The sequence below is a fragment of the Schistocerca gregaria genome, chromosome 3 (assembly GCF_023897955.1).
Source record: "Schistocerca gregaria isolate iqSchGreg1 chromosome 3, iqSchGreg1.2, whole genome shotgun sequence".
Lineage (NCBI taxonomy): Eukaryota > Metazoa > Arthropoda > Insecta > Orthoptera > Acrididae > Schistocerca > Schistocerca gregaria.
The window spans coordinates 935,637,021-935,653,453 of record NC_064922.1 but is presented as its reverse complement, the minus strand read 5'-3'; the positions used below and the strand labels follow the sequence as shown (position 1 = coordinate 935,653,453).

Sequence of the window (16,433 nt, the reverse complement as noted above, 5' to 3'; positions counted from 1 at the left end):
GAGATGGGACCTGGATAAACTGAAAGAACCAGAGGTTGTACAGAGTTTCAGAGAGAGCATAAGGGAACAATTGACAGGAATAGGGGAAAGAAATACAGTAGAAGAAGAATGGGTAGCTCTGAGGGATGTAGTAGTGAAGGCAGCAGAGGATAAAGTAGGTACAAAGACGAGGGCTGCTAGAAATCCTTGGGTAACAGAAGAAATATTGAATTTAATTGATGAAAGGAGAAAATATAAAAATGCAGTAAATGAAGCAGGCAAAAAGGAATACAAACGTCTCAAAAATGAGATCGACAGGAAGTGCAAAATGGCTAAACAGGGATGGCTAGAGGACAAATGTAAGGATGTAGAAGCTTATCTCACTAGGGGTAAGATAGATACTGCCTACAGGAAAATTAAAGAGACCTTTGGAGAGAAGAGAACCACGTGTATGAATATCAAGAGCTCAGATGGCAGCCCAGTTCTAAGCAAAGAAGGGAAGGCAGAAAGGTGGAAAGAGTATATAGAAGGTTTATACAAGGGCGATGTACTTGAGGACAATATTATGGAAATAGAAGAGGATGTAGATGAAGACGAAATGGGAGATACGATACTGCGTGAAGAGTTTGACAGAGCACTGAAAGACCTGAGTCGAAACAAGGCCCCCGGAGTAGACAACATTCCATTAGAACTACTGACGGCCTTGGGAGAGCCAGTCATGACAAAACTCTACCAGCTGGTGAGCAAGATGTATGAGACAGGCGAAATACCCTCAGACTTCAAGAAGAATATAATAATTCCAATCCCAAAGAAAGCAGGTGCTGACAGATGTGAAAATTACCGAACTATCAGTTTAATAAGCCACGGCTGCAAAATACTAACGCGAATTCTTTACAGACGAATGGAAAAACTGGTAGATGCAGACCTCGGTGAGGATCAGTTTGGATTCCGTCGAAATGTTGGAACACGTGAGGCAATACTGACCTTACGACTTATCTTAAAAGAAAGATTAAGAAAAGGCAAACCTACGTTTCTAGCATTTGTAGACTTAGAGAAAGCTTTTGACAATGTTGACTGGAATACTCTCTTTCAAATACTAAAGGTGGCAGGGGTAAAATACAGGGAGCGAAAGGCTATTTATAATTTGTACAGAAACCAGATGGCAGTAATAAGAGTCGAGGGGCATGAAAGGGAAGCAGTGGTTGGGAAAGGAGTGAGACAGGGTTGTAGCCTCTCCCCGATGTTATTCAATCTGTATATTGAGCAAGCAGTAAAGGAAACAAAAGAAAAATTTGGAGTAGGTATTAAAATTCATGGAGACGAAGTAAAAACCTTGAGGTTCGCCGATGACATTGTAATTCTGTCAGAGACGGCAAAGGACTTGGAAGAGCAGTTGAACGGAATGGACAGTGTCTTGAAAGGAGGATATAAGATGAACATTAACAAAAGCAAAACGAGGATAATGGAATGTAGTCAAATTAAATCGGGTGATGCTGAGGGAATTAGATTAGGAAATGAGACACTTAAAGTAGTAAAGGAGTTTTGCTATTTAGGAAGTAAAATAACTGATGATGGTCGAAGTAGAGAGGATATAAAATGTAGACTGGCAATGGCAAGGAAAGCGTTTCTGAAGAAGAGAAATTTGTTAACATCGAATATAGATTTATGTATCAGGAAGTCGTTTCTGAAAGTATTTGTATGGAGTGTAGCCATGTATGGAAGTGAAACATGGATGATAACTAGTTTGGACAAGAAGAGAATAGAAGCTTTCGAAATGTGGTGCTACAGAAGAATACTGAAGATAAGGTGGATAGATCACGTAACTAATGAGGAGGTATTGAATAGGATTGGGGAGAAGAGAAGTTTGTGGCACAACTTGACTAGAAGAAGGGATCGGTTGGTAGGACATCTTTTGATGCATCAAGGGATCACAAATTTAGCATTGGAGGGCAGCGTGGAGGGTAAAAATCATAGAGGGAGACCGAGAGATGAGTACACTAAGCAGATTCAGAAGGATGTAGGTTGCAGTAGGTACTGGGGGATGAAGCAGCTTGCACAGGATAGAGTAGCATGGAGAGCTGCATCAAACCAGTCTCAGGACTGAAGACGCCAACAACAAACCATACACAATCCTCCTCGGTTGCCAACAAATTGACCCACAGATTGCAGCAGTAGGCCTTGTTCCTCTCCAAATATCTCTATGATATTGCCTGCCGCCAAGTGGTGGATGGAGTTACCATCACTAGTACCCAGGTCGGCAAGGACACAGCATGTGACCCCTTTCTTCAGCAGGTCATCCACTTTGTCCAGCATGAATGGTCGTCTCATCCTCTGGGCCGCACTTCCAATCCACTTCGTAACTACTTTGTCTTGCACCACTGTCTCTCAGTCTTAGACAGGGTCCTCCTCCTCTCTACAGATGACACAGACCCTAGGGTGTTTATTCTGAGGAGTTGGCAGTGGGAAGTCTAACAACCGTTACATGAGGGTCACTGTGGTATTTCCTGCACCTAAGCTTGGCTTGGCATTGACCATGAGCTGGAGCATTTGGTTGTTGCAGGTCCTCAGTCTGCTAGTCAACATGCAGTGCCCAAGGCTTCATTCTCCCTCTGGCCTCCAGCAAGACAGCATGGTGTATTTTTTGCAGGTCTATTTGTGGATGTATTTTAGTTGATTGTCATTGACCCGTTTTCCATATGTGGTCTGGTGCTCCTTGATCACTATCAAAGTCACTATTTGTGCTTCCTCAAAAAAAAAAATAAAAAAAAATCCACGGAGTGTCTCCCGGCTACTCTCGTTTCTGACAATGGACCTCAGTTCCTGTCCCAGGCATTTTGTGCTTTCTGTGTGTGGTCAAGTATTCGCCTTGTTCACACCCCTCCTTTTCACCGCAAATCTAACAGGGAGACTGAATGTATGGTTTACACCTCTAAAACCCAGATGAAAAAAATAGCTGCAGGGCTTTCCCACCAAGAAGGCAATACAGCATTTTTGATGGCCTTCCAGACAGCTTCTATAGATTCCTGTTGCCCTGCTGAGCTTATCTATGAGTGTCAACTGCAGACACAGCTGCACCTTCTCCATCCAGGATATCAGGAAATATGCGTACTCATGTAGACACAACTCACACGTACGCGTAGTGTATGTGAATTGTGCTTGCGTGAATGTGTGTGTGTTGTCTCCTTTAGAAAAGGGCCTTTTGGCTGAAAGCTCAACATGTATGACAGTCTCTTTGTTGCATCTGTCTGTGACTCAACATCTTGTCTACATGGTGAGTAGCAACCTTTCTTTTTCATAATACTGTCATTATTATATCTTGGATTTTCCACTGGTTAAAAGAAGGAATACATCCTGAGGATTCAATGACTCATAAATCTGTTGATAGAAGGAAGTGTGAGGGTTAAAAATTGTAGAGGGAGATCAAGGCTTGATTACCATAAGCAGATTCAAATGGAGGTAGGCTGCAATAGCTATAAAGAGATGAAGAAGCTTGCACAGAATAGTGTGAAATCTCACACCAAACTTCATTGAACTGAAGACCACCACCACCACCACCACCACACAACAACAACAAAAACATGAATAATACATGACAGGCCCACTTTTTACACTTGACTTAGTGAATTATCTCTAACTTGTCTCCAAAATTATGGACTCACTCTTTATGATGACCTCCAAACTTGTAGCTACATATATTATTGATGCATTTAGCTGCCATCTAGTTCACTGTAAGCTTTATTACAAAACAAACTACTGCCATAACTCATGTATTACTCTATGTATGTAATGTGATAAAAACTTATAATTTGTTCACAAAAATAATATTTTGGAATGTATGTTGTTGTTGTTGTCGTGGTCTTCAGTCAAAGAGCAGTTTGATACAGCTCTCCATGTTACTCTATCCTGTGCAAGCGTCTTCATCTCTGAGTAACTACTGCAACCTACATCCTTCTGAATCTGCTTACTGTATTCATTCCTTGGTCTGACTCTTTTTTACTCTCCCCACTTCCCTTCAGTACTAAATTGGTGATCCCATGATGCCTCAGAAGGTGTCCTACCAACCAATCCCTTCTTTTAGTCAAGTTGTGCCACAAATTCCCGTTCTTTCTATTCAATACCTCCTCATTATTTATGTGATCTACTGATCTTTTGTACCATCTCATTTCGAAAGCTTCTTTTCTATTCTTGTCTAAACTGTTGTTAACCAAATATATATATTTTGGTCATATGTTAGAAATCTCATTGGTAGGAGGCTTTAATTCTTTCATATTCCAACATGTTGGTTTGGGTTCTTCAGAATCCAGGGGCCCAATTGCATTGTTTGTTGCAAAGATGGATTCACCTTTCGGCTTACCACCAAGAGCAGTGTCTTCTGTATTTTGTTTTGATCATGCACAGCTTCTGAGAAATGCATTGCTGCATTCCAGAACTTAAGGCTGAGCCTGTGATTCCCAGAATGCAGTAGAACATGGAGCTCAAATGCTGACCTGCATCTGCCTCATGCTGTATCTGGATTAATTCCTTTTTGTAAGACAGGCTTTGCCATCTACTCCACCACTGAGATTATCCCATTTGCCCACTACTGAAGCTGTTAGTCTTTTTCATTTGTAACATTCAAGAGGGGCTCTCACAGATGCTGTCACCTGGAACTATATTGAACTTTTTTACTGGGTGCTACTCCTCTTCTTTCCTCCTTTTTCAGCTGGGCTTCAAACCAGTTACGAGAGAGTTCTTCTTTTGCTTGAGTTTATCTTCCTAAAATTTTCTACTTCTTTCATTCTCATTCCCCTGTAACATAAGTAGTCTTGTGTATGATTCTGTTCATAGTTTCTTCTTCTCTTATTTATGCCTTGCTGGCTGTCCTTTCAGCAACTTCATATCTTCTGTTTTTGGTATTTTGTTGTCAATATTCAAGATTTCCAGTGTTATATTCATTCTTGAACTATGGTTGCAGTTTATTTTCCTGTTTTCAACTGTAAAATATCCCTTTTTTCTCTATTTTTGAGATAAAACAAACTCAGGTTCCAGAAACTAAATGATTTTTCAGCTTCTATAACTTTGTATTGGTCTGTTGATTCATGGCAGTGTGAAAAAAGGCAGTTAATTCAACTTCATAGTGTTGTCTCAAATCATTCACTGCTAGACTGAAGTAACAATGTTTGTGAACTAATTCGTTAGTGCCACCTGTATTATTATTATTATTATTATTATTATTATTATTATCATTAACATTATAACAATTATTTTTCTCTTGTTTCTCAGAAATACATAACAGAGCTGGAACAGCTGCTCCAGGTGCTGCATGCTACCACTGCCCTAAAAAGTCTGAAGTTTACTGCAAGAGAAAAGCCATTGAACATGCATGAACAAAAGTCTGCACATCTCATGGACACCTGGCTAAGAATATATTTATCAACAGCTTCTGATTCTATTGTAGATCTTATTAATGAAGCTCTTGCAGATCCACTACCAGTTACCAATGAAGTTCTAGAAGAGAAATGTGCAATATGCAATCAAGATATCCTTTAAAATTTTTAAGTTTTTTTCGTTTAAAGACTCTCAGAGTAATAGCTCTTGTGCTATGTCATTGTTGGTTTTCCATTAAAACTGACAGGATTTTACGGATGAAAAAAGAAAAATGCATATTTCAAAATACATATTTCATAATTTTATATATCTTACAAGACTGATGTTCTCCAAAAATGTTACCAAAAATTTTGAATGCGTATTTCAGCTACCATAAAAGATTAGTCTTATAATTGGGCTCCATTAGAGGTGACTGACCTATGGAAAGCAAAAATTTACTTTTTTCCCCTTACAAAAGCAGCATGGCAAGACTACCATGATGAAGGAAGATCATTGTGAGCAATGTAAGCAGTATATAAACGTGATATATGCTAGTAGGAGTATATAAACGTGATATATGCTTGTAGGCATCTAAGCTGGTCCTTGGTTTTGTAGTGTTGTTTCTCTTCTGACTATCTGATGAATGTGAACAACTGAATTAAATTTTGATTTTACCACTTGAGAAATTTCTTGTTTTTATAAATGGGTCCATCATGCGTGGCACTGTTCAAATTCTGTAATTTACATGAATAATAGAGGAACATGACAAGTTCATTTCATCAATAAGGTGATCATGATGCAGTAGATATCTACACCCATACTGTGCACACCAATTTGAACTGCATGAGACAGGGTGCTTTTCATTGCACCACATATTAGGGTTTCTTCCTATCCCATTCACAAATGGAACATGGGAAGAAAAAATGCCTCTGTACTTGCTGTAATTAGTCTAATCTTGTCTTCATGGTCCACATGAGAGTAATACATATAGGGTTGTAGTATACAGTTCTCATACCTTCTAATAAACTGGAGTTTAGCAATAAATATTAATGCACATCCATAAATAGACCTGCTCTTTCTTCTTTGCATCTTTTTGTGCATTTTCACTTTTTCTTTTCCCTTCTTTTTCCCATCCTCACCAAGTCAATTGATTGACTTTGTTTCAACTGCAACATTTCATGCACATATATTACTTAACTCCAAAACACAGTCCCCAATGACAGCTGATTATCAGATATCTAAGTGTTCAAATGGGCATAAACTGACTCGGTGCAGCCAAAGCCTGAGACAGTGTATGCTGCCACCATACTTCTTGTGCCCAACGCCAGGTTGCTGTGCAGTCGCACACAAAGATTGTGGTAAGTATGTTTTCATGACAGTTATTATATACTTTCTTTCAGTTTAGGCATATTGCTGTGTTACTTAAGGAGATTAACATTCATGCTAATGACACCACTTGTGCCCTAGTAGCATTTGTACTTATACTAGACTGTGTGTAAAGTGAAAGTGGAGAGTTTGAATATGATCTTGTTGTTCAGTTTATTGTATAATTTTTTCTCAATGCGTATGTACAAAGGTAATGAGTTCTTCTGGAAGTACCTCTTGAAAATGACCCATTTTTCATCTTTGTAGTAGTTACTCAATGTTGTGTTTTCATAGAATATACAGTCTTGGTCTCAATTTAATTTATTTGTCACAGTCATTAAATTTAGACATTCTCTCTGTCGCTGCCTTGTAATATCTGTTAATTGTTGTCAAGCCAAACCATTTATCCCCCCGCACACAAAGAGCTTTATTCTGCTGGCTGAATATGTACTGTAGTAAACAAAAAATTATGTCTCCAAGAACGAGTTGAATGACATAAATGAAAATTGGTAGGAGTGTTTCTACATCTGGAAGACAATGTCTATTTGAATTTCATGCCAGTCACATAAGAGTGGGCTTGCAGTGCCACTATGGGGATGCAAATCAAGTTTGCTTTAAATACATGTTGTAGCAGTTGTGAGCATTAGTTACCTTTGAGATTGGACAGGATAAGTTGATGTTAGTCAACAGTGCCTTTAAGGCAGCAAAAATGCCATTCTCAGCATCTCACTTAGTTTGAAAGAGGTCATGAACAGAGCTACTAGATGCTGCCTGTTCCTTGTACAATACTTCAAAAAGCTTGGTAGGAATGTAGCCACTGTACATGATTGCTAGCAGCAGTGGTCGCAGGAATGTGCAGTTGCAAGAAGACCGGGCACCAGATGGCCATGTTGCAGTATCGAGAGGGAAAACCATTGAGTTCGGAGTTCGGCTCTGGGCATCGTGTCACATCTGCAGCAGCAATTTGAACAGCAGGTGACACCACAGTGATACAGAAAACTCTTACATATCCGTTACTTCAATCGAGGATAGTTCCGAGCCAGTTGCCCTTTAGTGAGCATTCCTCTGACTCCAAACCACCACCACTTGCGACTTAGTGGTGTCAAGCAAGGGGTCATTGGAGGACAGGGTGGAAGTTTTTTATGTTTTCTGGTGATAGATGGTTCTGCCTCGGTTACAGTGATGGCTGTGCGATGGTTGCAACCAGGCCAATTGAGGGCCAGCAACCAACCTGTCTGCATGCTAGACACACTGGACCTACACCTGGAGTTATGATCTGGGATGCAATTTTATATGACAGCAGGAGCAGTCTTGTGATTATTCATTGCACCCTGGCTGCAAATTTGTACGTCAATCTAGTGATTCGAGTTGTTGTGCTGCATTCATGAACAGCATTCCAGTGTGTTTACCAACCTCCGTTGTAACCCAACGTGCTCTACAGAGTGTCGACATGTTGCCTCGGCCTGCTTGATCACCAGATCTGTCTCCAATTAAAGACATATGGGACACTGTCAGACAACAACTCCAGTGTCCCCCGTAACCCCACGTTAAGCTTTCCTGCATTTGCCGACTGTGTCCAGTAGGCATGGAATGCCATTCCACAAACTGGCATCCAGCACCTGTGCAGCACAATGCACATGTTTCATGCTTGCATTCAACATTTGGCGGTTACACGAATTATGAATGTAACAGTATTTCAATTTGCCATTACTTATCTTGCACTTGCATTAACCTTTGCAACGTCAACCACTTAAATAGGTTATCTAGACAAATATATACCCAAAATTTCATTACTCTACGTTAATTAATTTTTGGCGTTGCAGTTTTTTATCCATCAGAGTACAATGTTGCAGTTGCAGTTTGACAGGTACACTGGGACGGGTCGTCGTGTTGGGTGGGGTGGGTGAGGGGAGAAAAGGGGAAGGTAGCAGGAGGAAGGATTGGTGTAGGATGGCTGATGGCTCAGAGGGAGGCAGCAGGTTTGCAGGATAGGAAAGCATGAGGGTGACGCAAGAGATTCGTGGGACAGGGATGCGGCACATGCGAACCGGAGCTGGTGTGGAGCGCACACAGTGACAATGAAATGGGGAAGTGCATTTGGCAGGAGTGACAGAACAGTGGGAGGAGAGACTGTTGGGAAGAAGGTGTGGGTGAAGGGGTTAGTGGAAGCTGAGGGGAGGAAGGCTGTGTGAATAAAGGAGTGTTACAAGGATAATTCTTTATCTATGTAGTTCAGAAGCCCAGGTGCTTGGAGTAAGGATCAAGATGACATGGGCAGTGAAGCAGCCTTTGAAATCAAGCATGTTGTGCTCCGCGCGACCACTACAGTCGCAGGTTCGAATCCTGCCTCGGGCGTGGATGTGTGTGATGTCCTTAGGTTAGTTAGGTTTAAGTAGTTCTAAGTCTAGGGGACTGATGACCTCAGATGTTAAGTCCCACAGTGCTCAGAGCCATTTGAACCATGTTGTGCTCAGCAGCATGTTCTGCCACTGGGTGGTCAACACTGCTATTGGTCACTTTGGCAGTGGTCATTTATTTTGGTGGCCAGCTGGTTCACAGCGATGCCCACAAAAATGGGCTGTCCTGAAATTGCAGCAGAGGTGGTGTATGACATGGCTGCTTTCACAGATGGCTCTGCCTCTGATGGGATAGGATAAGCCTATGACAGAACTTGAGGAAGGTGGATGAACTGGGCAGGTCTTGCACCTGGGTTGTCCATAGGGATATAACACCTGTGGCAACTGGTTGGGAGTGAGACTGGCACAGGGATGCACTAGGATCTTATGTAAGATGGTTCTAAACTTTGGTATAGCTGTATTATTTAGTAGGTTTTCTCATGTGCTGGAACCAAAATTTTCTATCATTTAAATTACAAGTACTTAATCTACTACAGACGGGTATATTTTTGTTACAAATTTGGTTTTCATTAAATTACTCAAAAACTATAAGAGGTAGCTTAATGTGGCCTATTACTTATTATTTTTAGAGTGAACTGAACCATGTAGCAAATTTTTACATTTTTATGTTCAGTATTTAGAGCCCTTAATTTTTCTTAAAAATGTGGATTCTGGTTGTAATTTTCATTATTTTACTGTGAAACTTGCACCACTTATTTCTGACCTCCATAGGCACAGTCTGACCAAATTCTGGCTTTCTAGCTTTATTATTTAGCACCACTAACCTTTATTCTTAAAACTGCATTTTTACAAAAACTATTGGTTTAGTTACATTAAGACTTGATATTTAAAATATTATTACAATGAAATATATGTTGACAGAATTTAAAATTGAAATTTTGACTTTTAATGTTATACTTAATTGTTGTGCAATACTTATGTGCTACTCACGGATGTGTTAACGTGATGTGGCGCTACTAGCAGTTAACTGGGGAGAGTCCTGGCACACTCGCTCACCTCTGTATCTCACACACGAAACAGTGCTTGTTTCGCTTCACAACTGAGTATAATTTGCTTGAGATCAATGGCTCCTGCCCCCCCCCCCCCCTCTGCCCATCCCACCTCCCACCCCCCCCCTGCTTTCCACCAGCACCAGAACTACATAGGTGGTAGCTACCCTTTCAGCACATCTTTCATTTTTGCATCAACTAGGGCTTTCAAACTAACAATGTAAGTGCAGACCAGATGTGGCCTCAATTCAAGGAAATAGTATCAATAGCAATTGAGAGATTTATACCAAATAAATTAACAAACAACAGAGCTCATCCCCCATGGCACACGCAACAAGTCAGAACACTGCTGTAGAAAAAATGAAAAAAGCATGCCAAATATAAATGAGCTGATATCTAACCAGTTTACTATTACAATCATGTTAAGGTATACACTGGCAGTAAATGGAGCAATCTTGCTATGTTTCAGCAGTGCCCTCCTTAGGTCAAAGATACCCCATTTCATATTGAATGGGATGGACACCATTAAAACAAAGGCATATCTCATTGCGGCAAGATCTTCTCATGAAATTTCAATCACCAACTTTCTCCTCTGAATATGAAAATATTTTGTTGACAGCACTGTACATATGGGGAAACAATCATCATAATAAAATAAGGGAAATCAGATCTCACACGGAAAGATATATGTGTTTGTTTTTTCTACACACTGTTTGACTATTGGAATAACAGAGAATTATTGTGAAGTACATGTAAATATAGATGAAGTTTCATTTTTTTGTGTGTGCCTGTTGACACTCAATGCTTCCAGCATTTGGAGAGTTGTTTTCTTTTCTCCTAAATTATTTACATTCTGTCTGAACTCCCCATATCATAATTCCACAATTTATTTAGATATCAAACTTACGGTATAAGGAGATTAGTCTTGTGGTTGGTACTAACCTGTGGGTTTCACTGTATGTCCTAGGTGGTGCATGGAGAATTGAAGTCTCATATGCTTGCATTGTTTTGATTGTTGGTTTTGCAATTCAGTAACAGACACATCACCATTAATTTGAGATCTTTTCACTTTTTTTTCCTTACAGCATATTCCAGTGATGACCAGTTTACTTACAGCCCTCTTCATATTATTATTGGTTTTGTAGTAAAAATATTGTTGTGAACTAATGTCTAACCAGTTTACTATAACAGTTATGTAAAGGTGTACACTGGTAGTAAATGGAGTAATCTGGCTATGTTTCAACCAGTCTGCTCCATAGATCAAACATACCCTATTTCAAATTAATGACGATGTAAATAAAACAGAAAGAAACTTCCACATGGGAAAAATATATTAAAAATAAAGATTCCAAGACTTACCAAGCGGGAAAGCGCCGGCAGACAGGCACGTGAACAAAACACACAAACACACACACAGAATGTGTGTGTGTTTGTGTGTTTTGTTCATGTGCCTGTCTGCCGGCGCTTTCCCGCTTGGTAAGTCTTGGAATCTTTATTTTTAATATACCCTATTTCATATTGAATTTTCCTTGTTTGTACATGTTGATAAATGAAAGAGTCTTGGATATCAAATTATTACATTAAAATCATAGGTAAACTAATGAATACACCCAATTAAGTGTAGTTTGTACTTAGAAGTAAGTATCTCTCATTATAATAACATGAAGACAAGGGCATTTGGTTTGCATGTTGTCTTTTGGAACTGTCTTCTGAAGCATGAATCTGAAGTAAATAAAGTGGCAGGAGCAAGCCATAAGAATATTGCATAAAATGGGTAACTGTACAACTTGCAGAGGTCTCTTTAAATCTTTGCTTTCTTATCATGTGTCCAGCACGGAATGATGTACTCTGTTGCACAAGCCCCCACCTAATATAATGCAAGAAAATAAGAACCCTTGCCAATACAAAAGAAAATGACAAACATGCCTCATTCTCAACTCTTTCAACAAATTATCAGGATTTAATGATTGAATATTTCTATTACCTGATTGGCAAATAGCAGAGTTCCTTATAAGCCTGCATTACAAGTAGTAATGTAGTGTAAGTAGAACATTGTTGTAACAGATGCAGGCAGTTATTATCTGTGAAAATTAACAATCTGATTATGTGAATATTTATCTGCCATTATCAGGCTTATATTTTAAAATGCAGCTGAATGTCACAAGACAAAATTTAGAAAGACGTCTCTGGAGGATATTCTATAATTTGCATCAGTAAAATATTCTGTGTCAAATTTAAGTGCAAGTTGGAAGGATTGTAGTCACTATTGTTACCCTGCACCCTGTATTGAGGCATGAAAAGTGAGAACCGGAAAAATGCTTTTGTATGTGTAAATCTGACGAGGCTCCAGTCAATACTGAAGCAAATTAGATCTGAGTTCAAATAAACGAAAGCATATTTTGCATTTACAGGGAGAAAAAAATCTGGGGTGAGGGACAGATGGGGGGTTATGAAGAAGGATGCAGATAATTTTATTTCTTTTTGTGGTGGCATTTTGTTTGTTTTGACTTGCCAGTTTTGGTTCACTTAATTTTTCCTACTTTGACTTTGTGTTTTATCTATCTTTTTCTTCTTCCTTTTCCTTATTGATTTCTCATAGAGAATACTTAATCTGAAAGTACAATAATTCATTATTTTCTTGACCCTGAATAGTATTACTGGTATTTATGGAACTTGGTAGTCTTGTCTTTCATTGATAAAATTCTTGCATCATTGATTCTTGGTTGAGTAATGGTATATAAATGTTTTGATGTTCACACAGACTGTGTTTGTATTCATTACAAAATTTTTGGTAGTTGTATATTTTTGACATAATATATCTGCTCCTTTTTTCAGCAATTCTAGGCAAACCCATTTTGTGCATCTACTGCTCTGCTATTCTTCAACTAGATGAGCGTGTTGGTGGAGAACGGAAACCAGTTCCTGCTATGTACCAAATCAAACCAGATCCGACCAACGTACGAACAGAATCAACCAAAGTCTCTTCTGATAAAATTGCTAACAAAAGCAGAAACTATATAGTTAGTGATGAGTTCATTGAAAAACACACTTATATAATACAAGTGAAAGATAGATCTAAGAAGAATGTCAATGATAAAGAGAGTGTTAAGATTTCAAAAAAGTAACTAATTTACAACTCTCTCAGCAGCTGGTTCTCTAAGGACACCTTTTCTGCTGTTTGGTGTGTTGATCAGTGTTGTAAATTATTTGTTGCTGAATACTGGAATATTTGCATGAAAGAGCCATTTATTGGGCTCTGAAAAGAGCTGTGGTTACTTTTTGAAGACTTGAAAAGGTAACAAAAATACAGCAGTGTGTCAATTGAATAAAATGTGTGAGAAATAGGATGTTATTACACTCTTTGTGAACACACAAGGATTCACATGAAAGTGGAAATTTGCTGTGTTTCTCACTTTATAAGGCACAGTTTCTGATAAATGTCATGTATATTATGTTTTCATGGGTCTTTTCAAGTCATCTTGTAATTTCAGAAAATATGACTGTAGCAGAAAACAGTTAAAGAATGGGAGATTATAATTTTCAAATAAAAATACATGCTGTGACATTTGTTGCATCTCTTATTCTGGTCATCATTTTCAGATAAATGAAAATTGTCATTGTATTGTCTAAATCAAATGCCACAATGAGTTGTCTCCTTTTACAATGAATACAAGAACTAACGGTTTGCAGCAAAAGAACAAAAAGTGTGTGACAATAAAATAACTCATTCATATGATTTCCCCTGTGTATACTATTATGAAGCAACAGTCATAAAGTTCTAATTATCACCTCAAAACAATCTACCTGCAACTATGAAGCTAGGTGATCATGTTAATCCTCCTCTGCATATTTTCTCCTCAATGCATCACAGTTATTGCCAATTATGGATGACTTGGCAGAGATGATTGTAGCAATTTGCATTTTGACTATCCAGGAAATATCTCTGCTGATCCATTGTGGACTCAGGACAGCAGCTGGTCAAATATTTATCAAGGAAGATCTCCAAACAGCTGTGCATAGTTGAGAAGTTACTTTATTTTAATTTTATTATCAGTATATTGATATATCTGAAGTATACATGACGTGCATATGGGGCCTGAAGATGGCATGCTGGAATGCCAAAACTGTTAGTCAAAATAAAATAAAATAGCTTCTCAAATAAGTTTGGTGATCTTCCATGATCAAAATCTAGCAAATATACCATCTCATCATCGTGTTGGAAATGGTTTCTTTATCTATGAAAAGAGGAAGAATTCAGAGGGGTGAGGCAAAATTTGATAGCCCGAAGTAGCAGCACATGGAAATGTGTTCTGAGCAAAATTAGTTGGCATTTTGCTGTGGAGCAACAACACTGCTTCAGACAGCTTCCTGTGACACATAATCTTGACAGCCTCCTGTAACCTCACCACAAGATTTCACCAGTGTGCTCCTGTGATGATTTGCCCTACACAAGCATTACCTGTTACCAGTCCCAACAACACCTAGCATTATCCTGCTCTTTCAACAGTAATGAACCCACATGTCTCAACTCCTCACTTTGCTCCTTTGTCTCAGCGTGATTGTGATAACTCAACACTCATCCATGGTGATTAGGTACCTAAAGAAGTCACTGGATTGCTCTGATACAACTGCAACATTTCCATTGCGCCCTTGGTTCAGCAAACATTTTGAATGGGTGTGAACAGTTGAGTAACCCAGCCATTGGTGATGTTTGTTGTGTTCAGAATGTCTAGCCATGTTTTTGAAACCTGATCCATGACTGATTTTCATTTTTTCCACTGCCGCCTTGATTGCAATACACCAGTATCCCAGCACCAGGGCCTCCACCTCTCTTATGATTCCCCATTCTTCACAGAGAGAGATGGTCTGCTTCTTTCTCATTCAAATTTATTTAATCATACTGGAAACAGCAATGTTGCTAAGTACCTCCACCAAATAAGCATGGGTAGATGCAGCAATATTCCCCTTCAAATTGAGAAAACAAATGTCCTCACAATACTCTACTTTATTGACGGGCTGTGCCATTTTTTTTTTTTTTTAATTTCTGTATAGGTGTGCTACACTACTGTTTGTTTGTTTGTCTATTTGCAACATGCTCCCTTACATACTGTGTGTAATACTGCATGTATGTTTCTCTCTCTCTCTCTCTCTCTCTCTCTCTCTCTCTCTCTCTCTCTCTGTCTGTCTGTGTGTGTGTGTGTGTGTGTGTGTGTGTGTGTGTGTGTGTGTGTGCGCACACACACATGCTCACATACGACTGACAGATCACTATCAACAGGCCACATGACCTCATTTCATGAGACACTCTGGAGAAGTTTGGTATTTAAACCAGGGTGTTGGCACAAACTCTAGTGATCAGGAAATTTACACCACCACCACCACCTCTCCTCCCCTTGCCAGCCAGATACTAGCAGTGAACATTTAGTCCACCTCCAGGATCTGAACAGGCGTTGACCACTGCTGCACAAGCATGTGTTAGCGACCTCAGCCACAGAAGTGGTACTACAATACTGTGGCATGGGATTTCTGGACTGCAGATATGTACTTGCAAATAAACAAAAATTAACTCGGTAAAATAAGACAATGAAAACTCCAGGTTGGAATACCAGCAATATTAGAAAAAGCATAGATTGCTACTCACTGTAAAGATGACCCATTGAGTTGCAGACAGGCACACTGAAAAGACTGTTACACGTTATAGCTTTTGGCCAAACCCTTCTTCACGAAAGAGAACACGTACTCATTCATACAAGCAACCATACGTCATGCTCACATGACCACTAGCACCGGCTGCTCCAACCAGAATGCTCGGAGCTGTCAGTGGTAACGGTCATGTGATGCAAGGAAGTTTTAAATATGGGGACTGCATTTAAGAAACAAAACTTTAGTGGTAGTGGAGCCTGAATATTTTTTGTCACCGTGCCAGTAAAAGTTGTGTGGTGTCAAACAAGTTGTTTCCTGTATTAAGTCAGTCTCTGTAAGTTGGTAATAAATACTGAAGACAGTGTTCTGCTGCCAAGTAACTGAAGATGCCAAGAAAGAAAGTAGACTGTAACACACTGAAGAGCCAAAAACACTGGTACACCTGCCTAATATCATGCAGGGCCCCCACGAGCATGCAGAAGTGCCACAACATGACCTGGCATGGACTCAATTAATATCTGAAGTAGTGCTGGAGGGAATTGACAACATGAATCCTGCAGGGCTATCCATAAATCCCACATATGCTCATGTCTGGGGAGTCTGGTGGCCAGTGGAAATGTTTCAACTCAGAAGTGTGTTGCTGGAGCCACTATGTAAAAGTTCTGGACATGTGGAATGTTGCACTGTCCTGCTG

At 39.4% G+C, this 16,433-nt stretch overlaps 1 protein-coding gene across 1 annotated transcript in view; it reads left to right on the top strand.

The window, feature by feature from the left end:
- The window catches only part of LOC126355832 (general transcription factor 3C polypeptide 4-like), a 205,604-nt gene extending 191,943 nt beyond the window's left edge, over positions 1-13,661 (top strand). Inside the window, exons 11-13 of the mRNA XM_050006280.1 lie at positions 5,242-5,498; positions 6,535-6,683; positions 12,932-13,661. Coding sequence (XP_049862237.1) covers positions 5,242-5,498; positions 6,535-6,683; positions 12,932-13,221 — 696 coding nt within the window. The 3' untranslated portion in view covers positions 13,222-13,661. The remainder of the gene's footprint in view (positions 1-5,241; positions 5,499-6,534; positions 6,684-12,931) is intronic.
- Positions 13,662-16,433: the final 2,772 nt, after the last annotated feature.